The 19655-nt window shown below is 36.7% G+C and overlaps 2 protein-coding genes across 3 annotated transcripts in view; one reads left to right on the top strand and one right to left on the bottom strand.

The window, feature by feature from the left end:
• The window catches only part of TMEM70 (transmembrane protein 70), a 9920-nt gene extending 1991 nt beyond the window's left edge, over positions 1-7929 (bottom strand). The window contains exon 1 of the mRNA XM_026841476.1: positions 7813-7929. Coding sequence (XP_026697277.1) covers positions 7813-7929 — 117 coding nt within the window. The remainder of the gene's footprint in view (positions 1-7812) is intronic.
• Positions 182-16129, top strand: ELOC (elongin C). 2 transcript variants are annotated; one of them, XM_026841747.1, is made up of 4 exons: positions 182-311; positions 8448-8509; positions 10637-10780; positions 13487-16129. In XM_026841747.1, the coding sequence occupies exons 2-4, from the start codon at positions 8506-8508 to the stop codon at positions 13675-13677; spliced, it is 339 nt and encodes a 112-aa protein (XP_026697548.1). In that variant the 5' UTR covers positions 182-311; positions 8448-8505; the 3' UTR covers positions 13678-16129. The 2 variants fall into 2 exon arrangements, with proteins under 2 accessions (XP_026697548.1, XP_026697547.1); XM_026841746.1 differs by lacking the exon at positions 182-311 and adding an exon at positions 366-455.
• Positions 16130-19655: the final 3526 nt, after the last annotated feature.

Here is a 19655-nt window from a genome sequence, read left to right as displayed (position 1 = left end):
GCACCTCCTGGGGCCTGTCCCTCGGAGGGGAACGGGCCTCGCCCTTCGCGCCGCCCTCGCCCTGCTCCTAGAGGCGAGGCGGGGGCCGCTGGACGGGAGCTGGGCCGCTGGACGGGGACCGGGCCGCGAAGCGGAGAGGCTTGGAGCGGTCCGGGGAGCGCGGGGAGCGGGTGGGGGGTGTATGGAGGGATGTGGTGCCAGATCGGGGTTCCCCCGCCGGGACGGTGGCGAAGGGTGCGTTTCTGCCCTCTAAATGCGGGAGTGAAGCGCTCTCCTTGAAATCCAGGCGCCGCCGGGAAAGGGGCTTTCCGGTACGGTGGTTTAATTAAATATCGCTCTTAAACTTTTTCTGCCACAAATGCTGTCCACCCTCTTCCTACGCCAGGCCCTAGAGAGAGGGGAAAAACTAAGGCCGAAAGCATTTAGGATGCACTCCCAGGGGTTGTTATACCAAGGTGAGAAGTGCTGGCTAAAGTGCTTTAGCTGTAATGGTCGACGAATATAAGCGAATCAAGGTTGATGGAAAAGGGTGATACTCTTACATGTAGTAAGAAAAATAAGCTTTTGAGTACCATGTGTTCCTTACAGGGGGAATTTGCTTTTATGTAAGGAAACCTGAGCATTGCTAAGTTATTGATGGCTTCATATATATATATATATATATATATATATATATATGAATGAATAGGTGATAGTGATGCTGCTGTTAACTTTGATGGCCAGTTTAATCTTACATCGTGTAATACTATGTGCCAAAACTTTATTAAAGACGTTTAATACTGTAAATTGTGAGTTACGTCTTGCACTGTAGGGAGACTTAGATAGTCATAGGCCCTTGTTTACTTGGGTTTGCTGAAGATCACTTGCAAAAGTTAAATTTGGAAGTAAGCCAGAAAAACGTAGGTAAGTAGAAGGCTGAGAGCGCTTTAGGATAAGAACCACTTTGTGCCCTTATTTGTGAATAAACCCTTATGTGCTCCTATTTTCTCCTTTTCCTATACTAAGGACCAAAATATAGCGCATACCTTACACTTTGAGATCAGCGTTTTATTGTGTCAGAGAAAAGTAATTTGAGATTCCTTTTTTTATACTGGCATGGATGATGAAGAGATTTAGGTAGTTGCATGTAGCCTTAATGTGAAGACTTGCTATAGGTACAGTGAGGAGATCCAGTTGATTCTCTGAGGTACCATCTTCCTATGTCCCAACCTCATATTTCTTTTTCTGATATGTTTATGTTCGTGCTTCTGTCCCTAATGCTTTGTGTGGGGATAAATTAATATCTTTTGAAAGTATACTTAGCCTCAGGTGTTTTACTGTGTTTTTGCAATTCTCGGTGAATATTACAAGAAACCCTTGAGTTTTGTCATAAAAGTATGGGTTTTGTCAGATTAAAATAAAGGAATTTTGATGTGGTTTGACAAGTTCTCTTGCACCTTGAATTGTTCAGAATTTAATTATCTTCATTATGAGGTAGTTTGCATAACAGTAGTTTTTGATGAATGCATATAATGAGAGGACAGAAATCCATACTCTACTAAAATTTGCAATAAGCTAACAGCTTTTTTTCCCCCTAATGGCAAGAGGTGTACAGTACAGGGCTTTTATTGTATGTTAGGAAAAAATACAGTAATATACCCCTGACCTTTTTTTTCCCCCTCCTTAAAACTTTATTGGGATTTTTCTTCAGATAGAAAAAAACATCTTCTGTGACATCTTTGATACTCCATACATCTACCTCATCTCCTGTTTATCTTAACTGGCATTCACCTGTAGTACACCTTCCTGTCACACTTCAGTGTGCCCCTGAATGTTTGAATTTTAGTGCCTGTGAATCAGCTGATTGGGAAATCATGCTGTACTAGTTTTCCTTTGTGTTTTCTAAATATGCTTCAATCCTTATTTACATTAATTATTTTTGATGCATACTGAACAATGAATACTGAAGAGCGGTATTTTTAAATGTTAGTGTATAGGATCAAGAATAAGACTAGAATTTAGAATTGAACAGTAGGAGGCTACTGTTCTAACACACAACAGCCTTTGTTTACTGATGAACTTTTACTAATATACAAATGACATCAGAAAATGTCACATTTGGCTTCTAAACTAACCTAGGAATTGTAAAGACATTTGTGTTATTTGCCCCATGTTTTCCAAAAATTGATAGAGTAGAATACAGAAATGTCACCAGCTGAAGCGTACAAAAGCCATGTGTGAGTTTTGCAGCTAATTAGTTGGAAGGCATTTGAGTTTCTTTAGACCATAATCTGAATTTTTGAAGAGTTTTCTGTGGGATCAAAGAATCTGAGTGCCTGAAATGTTTCCAGAGATTTAATTTTCTTGTGCTAACCAGAATAAAGCAATGGGGTTCTGAATTCTGTACAGTGGTTGCATGTGTTCAGTCAAATTAGAATATGTCCTTCAAGTCTATTCCAGTCTCATCAACATACAAGATCTACAAGGAAATTATATTCTGTAAATTCTGGGAAGCTTGAGAGATGAGCACACAGCTTTGGGAGTGAGATGAGAGGGTCATGGACATGCTTTGGTTTTTTTTCTTGCATTTGATGCTCAAGAGAAGTAGGAAAGTGATCAAAATAAATTTACTATACCATAGTATTTCTCCTTAGAGTTGTAAGGAGGAGAATAAGATGTTTATGTATGCTAACAAGAACACTTGCTTTGTGGGGGTTAATTACCATGATTTATAATACTTTGCTATATTCTACCTTGTATGTGTAAATATTCCAGCAATTTGTGAAAATTTTCAGTTCTCTAATATCTAACAAACATTTTATGTTTTCTGCAGCAAGAGCTTCCCTTTTAGACTGGTTGGAAATTTTCTGTGCCAAATATGCTGGTTTTAGTTGTATTGTATTCTCCCTCATTGATTAAAAAGTGGCCTATCATTTTTATGTAATCTTTCTCTTAACAAATGCAGGTTTTGCTCTTTTTTTTTTTTTAATTTATTTTTTAAGGAGGCAAGGTCGGAGTGCAATCATGCCTAATGTATGTGCTTTTTTGAGATTAAAGGCAGGGAGCTGAGCTACCTAATTGGTAATGCCACATAAGCTTCTTGAAGAGGAAATGGAATCATGAATGTACTTCAATAAAAATCAGTGGTTCTTTGCAGGAGTCTGAAATAGTCAGGCTGAAAATATATAATAAAAAAAGCAAATGTTTGAGTGTTCAGAAAACTTGGATGTTCTCTTCCCTGCTGCTGCACTGATGTAGTCTTGGTGAAGTCAGATAGGGGCAGCTATAAAATGTGGAAAAGTAATTAAAATATAGGTAGTTACCAGGCATCTTCAGAAATCCCACTGAGTCTCTTCCTTCATGTTGTATTGGCAAATGTTGTCATTTATATTGTTCTTATTATACAGAAGGAAAATAGTGACATGTTTTACAGTAAATAGTATACTGGAAAATACACTGTAAGAAAAGAATTTCTGGTAAGAGAACATATCAGTTCACTTTCCTGTTTCTAACCTATTATTTAATATTGAAGGGCATGCAATTTTCAATTTAAAAAAATATTTCTGGGCAGAAAAAATTCCTCCACACTGCTTTTTCTACACACACAAGCAATAACTTCTGTGTGGCAGGGATTTCTGCATCCTTCATCTGTCTGATTTCTTTTCTTTGTCCCTTTCTTTTTTCTCATTTTTGGGGAAGTTACATAACAAATTAAGGTTTCTATCAAAAATAAATACATCAAAACTAGTGTGCTTTCTGTGCCTTTTTTTCAGTGTATTTCTATTGCTGTTCCCACTTATTTTGCTCTAAACTTATGAACCAATAAGATAGTTGACTACTAGCTGTGGCTTGTGCAAGATCGTGTTAACTGTCTTGCGTAACTTGAGCATAGTTGTTGGAAAGAAGATGCTTTTCACAGAATAATAAACTTGAACTGCAGTATGATCTAATCTTTATCAAGTGTCATGACGCACTGAACACTTCTTGATCCAGAAGAGGAACCAATAGATGCTAACAGGTTATTATTGCTTCTTTAGGTTTTTCAGGTTTCCCAGATTTATGTTTTTTCTTTCCCTCCCCTTTTGTTGCATTGACTCTGATTTTTCTGTGTTCTCTGCTGTCCATATTTTGTAAGGAGTAAATCTATACTCAGATTCAGAATCATAGAGTTGTTCAGATTGGAAAAGACTCTTGGGATCATCGTGTGCAACCATCAGCCCTACTCTGCAAAGTTCTCCCCTACACCATATCCCCCAGCATCTCATCTAAACGATCCTTAATCACATCTAGGGATGGTGACTCCACCACATCCCTGGGCAGCCTATTCCAGTGTCTATCCACTCTTTCTGTGAATTTTTTTTCCCTAATGTCCAGTCTGAACCTCCCCTGTTGCAGTTTAAAGCTGTTCCCCCTTGTTCTGTCACTAATAATCTGTGAGAAGAGACCCGTACCAATCTCTCTACAATGTCTTTTCAGGTCACTGTAGAGAGTGATGAGGTCTCTCCTCAGCCTTCTCTTCCTCAAACTGAACAGTCCCAGCTCCTTCAATCTCTCCTCATAGGATTTATTCTCCAGGTCCTTCAACAGCTTTGTTGCTGCTCCTAATAGTATTCATGATTATCTTTTCAGATTTTTTGGGGGAGGGAAATGACACATTGTTATATCAGAGTAGAAACTGGGTGAAACCAAAGTGTATGCCTTACATACTTACATGTTGAATGCATCATAACGGAATGTACAATGTCTTTCTCAAAAGCAGGTAGGCATGCTGCATCTTTTATTTTTGGCAACAGAATGTTAGTTTTGTTCTATATTTGCAACCAAACTTGGTTTCTGGAATAGCAGTATAAATTTTGGGGGTTTTTTAGTTTATGTTCATTTGTTGGACTTAAACTAAGGAATAATGTTGACATATCTCCTTCTGATGTTTATCCTTTTAATGAGTTGTTGTATTTATTTTCATTCTGTTTTTATTTTGCTAAGCTGCGTAAGCAGGACTAATTTTTCTTTTGTATGACAGGCTCTTTGGTCATATTAGTAGTTCTTTTCTGTAGTTCTTGTAATTAGAACTTCTTTTTCTTGAAAACAGGAATTCAGAATTGTGTGTGGTATTCCAGACAAGTTGCTGCTCATGTGCAACAATGTTCATATTTCCCTATTTCTATTGCAAAGAAATCTTTGATGTGCATTTGCCTCTTCCTTACCTCCTCTTTCTTTTCTTTTCTTTTGCCTCTACAGAGGTGCATTGGTTTATAGTTGACTACAGAATGACTGTGCTCCCAAATAACAAGCCCTGACTATGTGAAAAAAGCTTCTATCAGTCCCTACGTGCAGGAATCTTCCACTTTGTTTCATGTGGCTTCTAGTATGCCATTTTTCAAGACCGGTCACTTGTGTCCCTCTTGTTGCAGTGCTTTCCACTTCTCTCTCATCTAAATCTACCTGTTCTTTTCTGGCATCATGGTTTAAAGAAAAAAAAAAAGTTTGGTATAATTTTTGGAGGAACTAGTAGTTCTTTCCTAGTGCAGTTTTTCCATGTTTGCAACATCATACTGTATTCCTGTAGAAAGTTTCTTTCTCATTTTAAGATTACCCTCTTATCACATGTATTTAATCTCAGAAAATTTACTTAATTCAGATTGCATCTTGTTTGAATTTTGTTTTTTCAAGGAAATAATTGATTTGTCTTTTAGGTATTGGATTACTCCAGCATGTCTTAAATCTGCTAATGCTTACTGCGGTTTTATTCTGTTTTCCTCTTTAATACAATTGGATTCGACCACTGAGCCAGATTTTTTTCTTCTTTAAGTGTTAACTACTGGGTTTTTTTTTCTCTCTAGTCATAGGATAGCACATCTCGTTTGATTAAAATACTCATTGCAGTTTTTTGGGAGAGCTCTAATGTTTTGGTGTAGACATTTTTTTGTTTCCTGCAGCTTTACTGTATCAGTCTCCTCAAATTACGCTTTTACCTGGCAAGGTGTTAATATATTTGCATTCTCACTAACTAGCCTGTCTATTCCTGTATCTAGTGGCATTACTTGTATTGGAAACCAAGGCACATTTTATCGTCACCAGTACCTCCACAAAATGGTATCACTACTTCTGTGGTTTTAATAAATAAATAAATAAATAATAATAATAATAATAAATCATAAGCAGCTTCACTATTCTTTTTGGAATGTAGGGGGAAGGGTTTTGTGGCTAGAGAAGGGGGTAGCACAAGTTACCCTCTTCTGTGAAGTAGAAGTAATAATGTATCCCTTCAGTTTCTGGGCAACAGATACTCTGCAATAAGAGGCTTGATTTCCACTTACAAAAGCTATTGAATAGGGTGAAAAATTCCATCAATTTTATGCCTCCACTGTTCCAGCACCCAAATCTAATTTTCTTGGATGAGATCTTGGAATCATTGAAAATGGCGAAGGCATTTAACACTTGATATTATGATATCTCTATGACAGCATACACAAATTAACTCTCAAAGGGCATTCCTGAACACACCTTATGTTCGGGAACTTTTCATCTGCAAGAGTACAGGTGAAGATGTTCCTTATACCAGTGGGGAAGGAATATATTTTGTAAGATATTTCTGTAAAATCAGGATAATTATCAAAGACAGCTATGTAAGTGGAAGATGCTTTTTGCTCAGTTCTCCACAGACAACTAAACTATTTGTTATGCATGTGTAGTTTGATTAGGTGTACATAACAAAGTGCCTTCTTGTGAAAGCTTGAGAAAACATTCAGACTATTTAATATTTGTGGTTATGAAAAAAGGGAGATGGAACAAATTAGCACAGAAGTGTTGTTCAGAAGGGAAGCATCAGCAGTAGGAAAGAGCTGCAAGTTCTGAAAAAATGAGATCTCTCTAAAACTTTGTTCAAATCTTGCAGCTCCCTCAATTTGCTTACATTTTTTGCTATGCTTTTACCAGAAATACAGGAGGGAGGGGGGAGTGGTTTCTATTCTGTTTTTTCACACCTCTCGCTCTGGGATCTTCTCTAGTGAATAATCATAGTTCGTGCCTCTGCTGTTGCTCCCTGCTTTTTGAAGCAACGTGGATTGTCAGAATACTTAACAGTCTGCTGTCCTGGACACTGGAAAACCACCCAGAATCACCAGCGCTGTTTTTCTGAACCTATGGGCACACAATGGTAGCTCATTTGGGTTAATGGGTTAATGTTTGAAGAGTAGCTATGGATGTGAAAGGAATTTTAGGACGGCAGGTGGGTGGGTAGAATTTCTCATCCACAGCATAGATGCAGTTCAGCATAAAGAAATATATGTTGTATCTGAACATAGCAGATTTGTTTTGCAAATAAGTGCTTCCTTTGCTCTAACTCTTTGGATTCATTTTCCTGGCGAAATACATATGCAGTAGGCTGAATGTCAATTGATAAGCTAGGGAAGCTCCTGGTTAACTTACCATGTGAATACCTACATGAAATGTCTGAAGTAGATTATCTAGGTGACATTGGTGGCTGTATCAGGAACTGTCAATCTTCTGGGAAGGACAGATTGGAGACCAGGTATTTAGTGCACACTGATTAAGCTGATCCCTGAGCCTTCTCTTTTCCAGCCTAAACAATCTCACTTGTTTCAGCCTCTCCTCATATGACAGGTGCTTCAATCCCTCAGTCATCTCTGTGGCTCTTCAGACTCCTGCTGGGGACCCAGCACTCCAGATGTGTCCTACTAGTGCTGAGTGGAGGGGCAGGATCATCTGCCTCAACCTGCTGGCAACACTTCTAATTCAGCCCAGGGTGCTGTTGGCTGCCTTTGCTGTAAGGGCACCTTGCTGGATTATGTTCAACTTGGTGTCCACCAGTACCCCTAGGTCTCTTTCTGCAAAGTTGCTTTCCAGCTGGTTGGCCTCTAGCTGGTACTGCTGCCTGGGATGATTGTTCTCAAGGTCCAAGGGTTTGCATTTTCCTTTGATGAATTTCATTGGTTTGCTGTTGGCCCCTTTCTCCAGCTTGTCAAGGTCCCTCTGAAAGGCAGGACAATCACTCCTCTATTCACAACATGGTGAACTGTTCCCTGACTTTTTTTTTTTTTCTGTAGACAGGCCGTTTAGTCCCTTAAGTGCCTTTTGCAGTGTGGCAAAACTTAACTTTCCTTACTTCCCCAATATTATTGCATGGATGGTGTCTATAGTGATAAAAGTCATAAGGCTCTTGAAATACCTCTGGCTTTATAGTCAAGGGTCTTTAAAAAGCTTATGGGAACAACTTCTTTACAAAGTAAGCTAAAATTTGGAGATTCTTGAATATGGTAAGAGTCTCTGGACAGCAAAAATAAGTTTCAAAACGTAATGTTTTCCAAGTGTAATGCCCATCAACATTGCATGTTGTGTATCATCATATTCTTTTCTGAAGTGTTTATGGTAACATAAAGGCTGATAACTAAAGCTGACTTAAGAAATTGTACTACTGACTGAAAATATTGCCACTTGTGTTTTTTCAGACGCTCCTATTGCAAAATCTGCTGTTGAAAAGAAACAATTTTTTTTTATAAGAAGAGAATGGGTAAGTTTATCATCTTGGAGGTTTTGGGGTTTTTTTCCTATAATGTGAAGCTTTTTTTTTTTCTTACATCAAAAGAATAGGTGGATTGTGAGATTTTAAATGTTGATCTTGTCACTGTTTTTCTTGTAGCCTCAAAAATTAATGGAACTTCCTATGGTCATTTTTAGGAGGATTTTTCTCAAATCACTGTTCATTTATTGAAAGACTTGTTCAGAGTGCATCTATCTAACAATATATTTCACTTGCTTAATATGCATAGTGCTGAAAATATGCATTCTAAAATAAGATGCCTTTAGGCTTTTGTAGAACTAAACATTTAGATAGTGGACAAGAAAATTTCACTATGTCCTATTTTAAATATTTTTTTTGTTTGCTAACCAAGGTCAGCTTGTTGAATTCTGTCTTAAGAGATCATAGTAAGGACTAATTTCTGATAATTTACATTGTGTGTGTGAGATCTGACTAAATGTCTGAAACTGTCATATCTGCTGTTACAAATGACTGATTAATCAAACATGATTTGGCAGTTTTAGCTATACTTCTGAATGCATTTTAGCATGTTTGGTACTAGCAGTACTTTATTAAAATTGGCAATAACTACATGGTAATTTAATTTTAACTTCAAATTCACAAAGCAACTGATTGTGGGAATGTTTTATTTCCTATAATGCTAGATAAAATGCAAAATACTGATACTAATATTAATATAATATGATTTCTATTCTTTGTTTTGTCAGAAGTAAAAACAACACTAACAGTCATGTTAAGTTTGTAGTCTATATCTGTTTTATCTTTGGTACTTCTGCATACAATCATGAAATACTGGCAGTACATTACTTTTCTAGAAGTATACAGGTCTCTTCTGTTACACTTTTCCAGGATGGAAAAACGTCCAGGAGTTTAATTTTTAACTTTTGAACAAGATTAATACTGTTCTGAAAAATCAAATTTTATGTGCAAAGTCAAATTCAAGTATTTTTTTAATGGAATTTTAGCAATACTTCCTATATTTGTCCCTTATAAAATACAGTATTTGAAAGAAGGCATTAACTTTCCAGTTTGAATTTGACAGAAATTGTATATTTAGTGGGGTGAGGGGTTTTTTTACACTCACTTTTTCAAAAATATTTTAATATTACTGCAGTCTTTATTACTTTAGAGTTTACAGGAACATAAAAAGACCAAACTACAAGGACAGTCTCCTTCGTGTGGTGGTGCCCTGTAGTGCTGTGCACTGTACAGGCACAAAGTAGTCAGTGGTTCCTACCCCAGAGAGTGTGCTGCCTGAATAGGCAAGACAGGTGCAAGATGGAGAAACGGTTAAGACTTCACAGAGTGAAGTCTGCAGTCGTGACAACAGTTATGTTGTTTTTTCAACTGTTAAAGATAGCACTGTTAGGAGAGAATGAATGAACAAAACGGGAAAGGGGATAAGGATTTTTAGAGAAACAAAGTAGAGAGTGGGTGTATAACGAGACAGAAAGGAGAAGGGAAGCAGAAAAAGAACAGTCAAAATTGCTATGAGGAGAATTTGCACATTCCCTTGGGGTTAGTGCTTTTGCACTACCCCTGTTTTCCACCAAAGCTTCCAACACAGGTGTGCACTAATGCTTTATAGTTCTGGGTCTTGCTGGGCAGTGGGGGAGGATGGATCTTATTTCATGCTGTTTCTTCGGTACAGGAATACTGACTGCTTTTATTCTTGCATGTGCTTCATAAAACAGTCTGTATTTTAAATATTAGATATTTATTTATGTAAATATTAGTAAGTACTAGTATGATAAACATAGCAATAGCCTTATGGAGGGAAGCAGTAGCATGTTCAGTTCACTTGAGACTGTCTAAAGGAAAATTTCATCCCTATGCAGATTTTAGAAATCATGTCAGAATTTGATGACAGAGCAGAGATGTTAATAAAAAAATTCTTACTTTTGCAAAAATTCTTTAAAACAGATTTAGTGCTTCAGAGAAGTCATCTTCAAATATGCAAAATGCTTCTGTCTTATTTCTGGTTGTATTGGGTTCTTTGGTCTGCAAACATAGTCATAGAAAAGACTGCAGCTTGCATTCATAGTGTTATGAATCAGTCGTTGTGTTCTGAAACTGTAAATCTGTTTTCCATTATAGATGGAGAAGAGAAAACATACGGTGGGTGTGAGGGCCCAGATGCTATGTATGTGAAGTTAATATCCTCCGATGGCCATGAGTTCATTGTAAAAAGAGAGCATGCATTAACATCAGGAACAATAAAAGCTATGTTGAGTGGACCAGGTAGGTACAAAAGATTTAGTGCCTTCATGTCCTTCATTTTCACTTTTGGACAGTTTGAATTTATGCAGTGATCGAAAGCTGGAATAAATGTTAACTTTTCCAGATCCTGCCTAGTTCCTGTTTCCAGTGGAACAGTCCACCTCTGCAGCGTATTGTGCTACCAAACATATAATTGGCCTCTGTCTGCCCTTGGACAGTTAGACATCTTAGTGTCATTAGTACTAGTTTCATACCCGTGGTATGAGAACTTGAGGGTATTACATGAAATGTGTAGCTGTCACATTCAAAACAAACAAGAATTGATAGTTGCTTACTGCCACCTCCATGGTGGAATTTCTAGTATTCTGTAGCAGGTCTGGCTGGTGTGGAGTTAATTTTCTTCATGCCAGCTCATATGGTTCTGTGTTTTAGATTTGTGACCAAACCAATGCAGATAAACACCAGTGTTTTAGCTGTCGCTGAAGAGTGTTTGCACTTTTCGCCCCACCCAGTGAATAGACAGGAGGGCGTGCAAGAGGTTGGGAGGGAACACAACCAGGCAGATGACCCAAACTAACCAGAGAGGTATTGCATGCCATATGATGTCATGCTCAGAAGTAAAAAGGGAGAGTTAAAAACCTCCTTAGGGAGGTTAGCCATCTTTTGATTGGGAACTGCCTGGGCATCAGTCTACCTATGGGAGGTGGTGAGTGATTACCCCTGCATCAGTTGTTTTGTTTTCTTTCTCTTCTTCCACTTGTCTTTTGCTTATTACACATTTTTTTTATCTTGACGCATGAAGTTTTTTGGTTTTACTCTTCCTTTCCTCTTCCCTTGTCCACTGCAGGGTGAAGTGAGCAAGTGGCTGTGTGATGCTTAGCTGCCTACTGGGGTTTAGGCCACAACACGTTCACAAGATCCTATGGCAAGGAGTTTCTGAGCTTAATGACAAAAATTTAGCTGAAGTTTGAGAGGAGGGTAGATACACATGAGGTCCTTCCCCTCTTTAAGTTTTACTGTATATATGACTACCTTTGGTTTAAGAAGTGTCTGAACTATTTCTTGAAGACTGAAAGGGTGGAGGAGAGAACAGAGAGAAGTTAACACATGTGCTTTCCCTCTTCTGTACCCTCATCCCATACGTTTATCTTTGGCCACTTGAGTAGTGGGCAGTAGGCTACATGGAGCTCTGGTCAGAATATAGTTGTTCTCATATTCTCCTTCAGATTCTGGCAAGGGGGATTACTGGAGAGATCTATTCGCTTAATATGTTTTTTAATTACTTAGTGAGTTGGGCAAACTGAGCAATTAAAATTCTCAGTGTAATGTTCTGTTAAATGTCATTGTAACGGTTGCATTTGAAAATACGTAGTGAGTCTGTTGTGTCTGATCCACTCCATGTTAGCTGCCCAGACGTGTAAGAGAAAGAAAGAGTAGTTATGTGGCCTGCTCTGAAATTTGTTCCATAAACAATGTGAAGAAATAAAAGGCAAAGTAGCCTGCTTAGAAAACTAACTCTCTAAGGGAGTCAGCATTCCAGAATATGTTGTATAAAAACTAGAAATGAGTTCAAAAGGAAAAGTACTCTTGCTGTCTAGTTCAGTAGGTCATCATTTCACTGATGTGTAAATGTGCTCTATTTCAGTACTGTGACATTGCCAGTATGCTAACATTTCTTCTGTTGCTTCCTACTGTCCTGTACTAAAACTCAAGCCATATTGGCTTCAGTGCATGCAGATATTTCTACGCAAATATGTGTAGACATTAGTAAGTAGCTTTATTTTGTAGTTAGAAGAGGATTCCTGTAGGAATAGGGGGAAACAAACATTGCTAGGTCTCCCATAAATATGGAGTACGTTAGGTTTTTGTATTGTCTTTCAGCTTAATGAGTTTGAAGTCTAGAGAGATGAGGAAAAGAGGGACAAAGATAACAGTAGATAGGCTGTGGGACTAACCACAGAATGACTTCATATCGTTCAAGTTTCATGCTTATAGGTACTATAGAAAGCTAATATCAAGACATAATTGTGTGTTGAGATTTGGGCTTTAGATAAATTATTCAATATCTAATAGGGATAAACTCACACTGTATGTAACCTTTTCTCTAGTAGAACTAGGGTTTCCCTGTCCCTCCTGCCTGCCTGTTTTCACAACTTATCAAGTTAATGCGTCTTTGAGGTTCCAACCTTCTGTCAGATTTGTGTAAGAATGACTGAGAAATTCAAAGCTAGTTGGGTCACGAACGGGACTACTGATATTGTGCATATGCAGATACGGAACATCTATAAACCTTTTTTTTTTTTTTTTCTTTTCTCTTGGATAAGACAGCTAGAAATTTGAATTGATAACCTTTAAAAAAAACCCAAACAAAACCAAAAACATTGTTACTTGACTTTGAGCTGAGCATCAGCTTTAGAGCACCTATCAAGCAAGCATCAGAATTAAACCTAAATTTCTGGTGTAGCTGTTCAGAATATTGTTAATAGGCTGCAGCCAAAATAAACATTTTGTAGTGCAGAGGTTCTTAATATTCTTGAGGGTTGTAAATATGGCACATCCTGCTTTACACTGAAGAATCTAATACCCAGGATTATCAGACTTAGACAAGTCTGTTTAGACTGTGTTTTATTAGTATGGTAAAGCATTTAATTTTTCAGTGAATTGAGATTCTGACTTCTGGTTTTGTGTTTTCTTTTTGTTGTTTGTTGTTTGGTTTTTCTTCTACAGGACAGTTTGCAGAAAACGAAACAAATGAGGTGAATTTTAGAGAGATCCCATCCCATGTCCTATCCAAAGTATGCATGTATTTCACCTACAAGGTCCGCTATACTAACAGCTCTACGGAGATTCCTGAATTCCCAATTGCACCTGAAATTGCACTGGAACTTCTGATGGCTGCAAACTTCTTAGATTGTTAAATAAAATAAATTATAATAAAAATGTAAAACTTTTTTCAGTATTTAATACATGTAGTTCAGTTAGTAACTTTTTTCAGATAGCATGTTGCGTGTGTGCTGTTGAGAACTGTAAAGTTCACTGCAGAGGCAATTGCCTTCAGTTCTTTTGCATATAGCAATCATTCAGTTGAAGTCTGTTTTGCTGCTTTCACAAATAAGGACCTTTTCACAAACTGAGACAAATAAACAAATATGCCAATTAGTAGATGGCTATGCCTTATCCTTTAGGTGTGGTAGAACTTTCTTTTAATACAATGATCATAGAAAATACTGGATTTTAGTCTAATGCTCTCTAAAAGGTAATTATAATTAAATACAAGTAGCTGTTTAGGGTTTCTAACTTCCTCTTATTGTTAATTGTTAAAGTTTCTAAACATCTGAACTTAATCTCCTTTGTAAGATAGCTGTCCTTTAGCATAGTTTAAATAACTAGATTAGAAATGCCCTCCCTAAGGTTTGTATACTGAAAGCAATGCTCCATTTAGGTTGAAAGTGGAGTGTGTAGGAGAATGCTTAAGGCTTTTAATTTAAATCGTAGTATAGAAATGCGTAAAAGTGTACTTGATACATTTTTCTTTTATAACCTAATTTTTCCCCCTTAGTAATTACAAATATTCGAGTCACTTGTCTGTACAGTAAGACTGATCCTACTGACAGTGACTTTTAAGGGAAAAGATAACTCTTACAGTCTGTGTATATTATCTTCTGTATAACATATAAGGTGATTCTTAATGTACTGTCACTTGACCTGGTATGGATTTTATATGGCTTCAGTTATGATTTATTTCCATTGTTGTGATTGGTTATGTAAAGTCTGTATTTAATCTTTAGAGTAGTTGTCATTTAAATTTTGTAACAACTGAAAAGATAGCAATTATCTATCTTTTACCTCTTCCTTGACCTCTCCCTTGTATCCGCAGAAAAAGACCCTGAAATGTGGAGGTCTTTTATATTTGAAGGAAAGGGCATTAAGCAGATGTTTAAGGAGCTGTTTTATAAATTTCATAGGTATTTCCAATGTTTTTACAAATATTTTAAGGGAAAAGGATTGGCAAGCCACTGACATATTATTATAGAGTGGAACACATCGTCTCTTGGTAGTTCCTGCTGATAGTTGCCTATACTATCAGTTCCTTGTTCAAAACAAGTTTCCATATAGCAAAAAAATTAAACTTGAGACAAGAAGTTACTTTTTGTTCAGCTGCATCCTGAAGAACCCTTCTGCTAAAATCATCTATAAATGAAAATAAATCTAGTGCATCATTAAAAAATGATGCAAGAATAATGTAGTTAGCATGTCCATCAGCTGATGCTGCTTCAGCTTTGTTTTGATCAAGAAGTAGTTGTGGTCTTTCATGGAAAAATCCTGCTGACAGATGGCGGAACCTCTTTATTGATGTATTAACTCATGGTGAATTTAGAGGGCTGAAACTCTCTTCTAAACCTGTTTGCCAATGTAAATACAACCTCGAAGAGATTTTTGTGGACAAAAACTAGTAACTTACATAGACTATGCAGTCTGACCATGGAGGAGTTCAGTTCTGACAAATGAAATTTTGCTCTGGGCTTGAACAATGCTTGATAGACAAGCTGACATTTGTCAATGTGTTGATAGATTAGCTGACATTTATTCACGTCACATACTTTGGCACAATTTCTTGTGTTTAATGTGGGGATGTTTATGACTAGATTGGTTTTGCACGATAAAGCTGAAGTGCATTTTAAGGCGATTGTCTGAAATCCTGTTTAAGCACTCTGGTCAGTGCTGTTAGTAACTCATTTTCAAGAGCACTAAAAAGATAAACACAAACCAGAGATACCCTGTTATGCTGCTTTTGTTAGAGCCACTAGGAATACCCTAAAAGGTCAAGGAATACCAACATGGATATTTTAGTCCCAACTACATTTTCATCTGAGCTATTCTTAAGTTCTTTGGCAATTTTTAATAGTCTTGAGGTTAATGACTTGAAGTTAAAAATTATTTACTTTAAAATTGAAGTTAAAAGGATGTCATTTTTTTTTTTAATAAGGTGTTTTTTCCTTTTTTATTTTCCCTTTTTAAGCATTCCAAAACAATCTCCTGTTAAAGTACATTGCATTTTATGATTCTATACTTCAGCAGTAAGGTAAAATAGCTTGCTTAGATCTGAATAATAATTTCATTGTTTTTCTTTCAGCTTAATGTATCATACAGTAGCTTTGAACACTCAGGAAATGCAGTAGTGTCCTAGAGCACACTATTTGCAAAACCACCGGCTGTTAAAACTAACCAGATTTCTAAGGGGGAGGGGGGCAGAGGGATTTAGTGCAATTTCCGTGATAGTGACATGGGTATGCTATTATCAGACAATTGGAAACTTACCACGCTTAACCCCTGAGTTCTAAATAAATTTCAAAATTGAAAATTTTTAAACCTGTGTTTCTGTTGATTTATGACTTCTCAGAGCACGTATTCATATGTAGAATCATAATTCTCATGGCTATGTGGCGAGCAAATTGCTAATATAATTAGCGTGTGGATAATAGGTTGTAAAACTGCATGTATAAGGGTTTTTTTTTCATAGTTCTGAAGAGTTTCATAGATTTAAAGTGTCTAGGTATCTTTGTGCTCCTCTGAATTACGAGTATGTACAATTCTCAAAAACAACCAAGTACTAAAAAAGGATGGTGTTCCTGAACAGTCTTGAAGACATTTTGAAGACCAAGTGTCCCATAATATTCCTTTTTACTTAGTAAGCTATTTCTGTATCTGTTGATTCAAATTTTAAACTGAACCACTGATTTAGCCATAAAAAAATTCAGATTCTTTACTAACTAGGCAATGAGAAACGTCCTGATGGTTTATGGTTTTTCATTATTTGAGTACGTATAAACTGCTGAAGAAGTCTCTGATGGTCTCCGTTATGAAACTCTGCATCTTGAATGATCAGAACTCGGTTCCACAAGACATGAAATTCCTTTTGGTTATGATTCGAAGAAAGGAGGGTTCACCGTCAAGATTCACCACGCCATTATATTCAACAGCTGCATTGAACACAATGTCTAAAAGGCATTTCTTAATTAATGGTAGTAAGTATGGAAAATTGGTTGCTTCTGTCTGCATTTTATTGCTGTATATCTCAGGTATAAGTTGCAGCATTGTTTTTTTCACCTTTTGTTTTTACTCTTCCCTTTAAAGGGGATTTCCTAACACCTGCCTCAATCACTTGGTTTATGTGATAGATAAAGTGGACAAGGAAATTAATCGAGCAGGAAAGTTAAACTTTTCAGTCCATGTTTGTGTCCCTAGTTCTGTTTATTTTGTTGTCTCATGTTGCAGTATAATTTAAGAGAGTAGCAGCTACTGCAGAGTCAACAAAATCACAATGTTAGTGTGGAGGTACTAATGAGAAAGCAGTTTTCCTAGCTGAAAACGTAAGGGTGGAGGCTGTGGTGTAAACTTAATTTCAACAACTGAATCAAAGAAAAATAGCAGGAACTTGTTGAGTGTATTTGGAAATTATTATGCTGATTTTTAAAGACAGCCCAAAGCTTTGCAATTAGCAAAAAAGGCATTAGGTAGTTTTTCCCATGGAAAAAGTTCAACTTTGAAGGTTTTCTTGACAAATTTGGAAAACTGGATTGGAGTTGAATTTCTTTTTAAAGTATTATGTGACGATTTCATGGGAAGATTTCAATGCTGTGAATCGTGTTGCAGAGAATTGGACGAGCTCAAAAAGAGCACATAGTAGATTTTGTGATTATTATCAGTCACCTCTAAGGTTGGTTTGAGTGTCATCGCTAGGCCAGCACAGAGAAAACAGCAGGGAGTTTTTATCAATTAAAGTTTTAACAAGTGCTATGTGTCATGAAATAAAGCTTTGCATAGGTTACATCTAAAATGTGGATTGTGGTGCAATATCTCTTCTATGGGAGAAAGGTCACTGAGATGGAAAAAAAACGGGGGGGGAGGTATTTCTCTCTGTCATTACGACGTTACTATTTTATGTTTACAGAATACAGGACTTTTCTGCCATGCTATGTGGAAGGAGAATCAGAGATGCAATATTGTGATTGTTCTTTGAGAAATTGAATACTTTGATGTTTTGTTCTATTGAATTTACATACTTGGACAGTTTTCAAGATGTTAATCATGTAATGTTTTGTAGCCTCACTTGTTGAGGGTAGAAATGGAAAATTAAGTAAAAATTGCCCCGGAAATATTAGATTGGGGAAAGTAACAACTTGAGAGTTTTTAGGTAAATTAAAATCTTACTGTACAGTGCTAAAGTTACTGGTTTTCAGCATAGTTTTGTGAGATGATTTTTTGGGGGAATACAGGCATGGATTAACACTATTCCTTATTTATTTGTTCTCATTTCTTTCCTCTTTTCATTTCCTTCTTTCCAAAGTAACAAAGAAGTTACTTTGAAGTTAAAAACAAACACTGTAATTCCTTTAATGTTAATTCAAACTTAAAACTGTCTTTTCAGGTGAGAATTCATAGCTAAGGCTTTTCTTCCCATGAAAAAAATTACTATTGGTATCCTATTTGCACTTAATAGAAAACCTTTATCTCCGAAATCACCACTACACAAATTCATGTCCTAGGTTGCAATAAATTCTTGTTAGTCTAGTAAAATAGTGGGATACTTGCTGTGCAGGTTAATTTGCTCTTACATAAGTAGTTCTCAGTTTTGATTGGTATCACCAAGCCAGAAAAATGCCTAGAATCTAAATGCATATGGCACAAAGGACTTAATTTCTCTTTTTATACAGGGAAAAACTTCCTACATTACCATACTAAATTGATATAGAATGTTTTCCAGAAGTGATACTCCATGTGGGTCAGAATTATTTTGTAGCAAGCTACTTGGAACATGTAAATGATATATCAATATTGCATTAACATTTAAGCTGCTTTCAGATTTGTCTGAAATGAAAAATTTGACTTGTAATAAACTACTATGACTTAACAAGAGAACTGTCTGAAAATATTTAGCTGAAATAGTCATGTAACTGCTCATCCATTGTGCTTTCATAACCTAGTTCATTTTCATGGTAGTCATACCCCATATGAAGACTTGTCTTCCTGAGGAACATTCAAGAAACAAAAGCAAACCAAGAGGCTGGACCCGTGTCATCTTGGTGTACAGGCCTGCAAAATGAAATTCGACAAGCTTTGTATGTAGTGTGCAGGGTCCAGTGACAGCAGTATGCAGTCTGATGTCCGCATCTGGAGGAATTGCTTCTCATCCCTCGGGAGCCATGACAACGTATTGCACAGCTCTGTAATTTACCTGAGAAACCTCTTCTCCAGCAATTTTATCTTGCTTCTAGACTAGCAAAACCAAACAGCTAATTAATTTTGAAAATTCCTTATCAGTATCTTCTTCACTGGTTATAAAGTTAGTCACTTCTGTGTGTTCCTAAGAACAAAATCAATTTGGTATTCATATAACCCTTGGGCTTCCCCGAGAAGCCTTTAGTTTACAGTCTTTAGAATTAAAGAAAAATTACTAAATTATAATTATATTTTAACCCTACAGGTATTTGTGAGCAGCATCTGAAGCCTTGTATTTGATAGACACAATAATTAACCTGCTCATGTGGGCTCTGGAAACATACTTTTGATGTGGAAGAACTTTTAATAATTACATAACCTTGCACTTCTCAATGCATTGATCGATTTTATTGAATATAGGTCCTACATAATCCTCATTATAATTTTTTACAGCTTTTACCTTTATAGGTATTTACAGTATTTAAATGAGTTGTAGGACTACTGGTGCTATGGCTTGACAATTACTACAAATAGATAATTATGGCATATTATTAAAACAGGCAATTCCACTCCTTTCCCTAGCCCCACGTCCTCTTTCTTCCCCTGCAGTAATTATAACAACTGTGTGTCCACATAATAAGACAGACTCTTATTCTGGTCTGATGGAAAATTATTT

This window comes from Athene cunicularia (genome assembly GCF_003259725.1).
Source record: "Athene cunicularia isolate RWA chromosome 2 unlocalized genomic scaffold, athCun1 chr2_part1, whole genome shotgun sequence".
NCBI classification, from domain to species: domain Eukaryota; kingdom Metazoa; phylum Chordata; class Aves; order Strigiformes; family Strigidae; genus Athene; species Athene cunicularia.
Note: the sequence above shows the minus strand (reverse complement) of the source record. Positions and strands in the feature narration are given on the sequence as shown.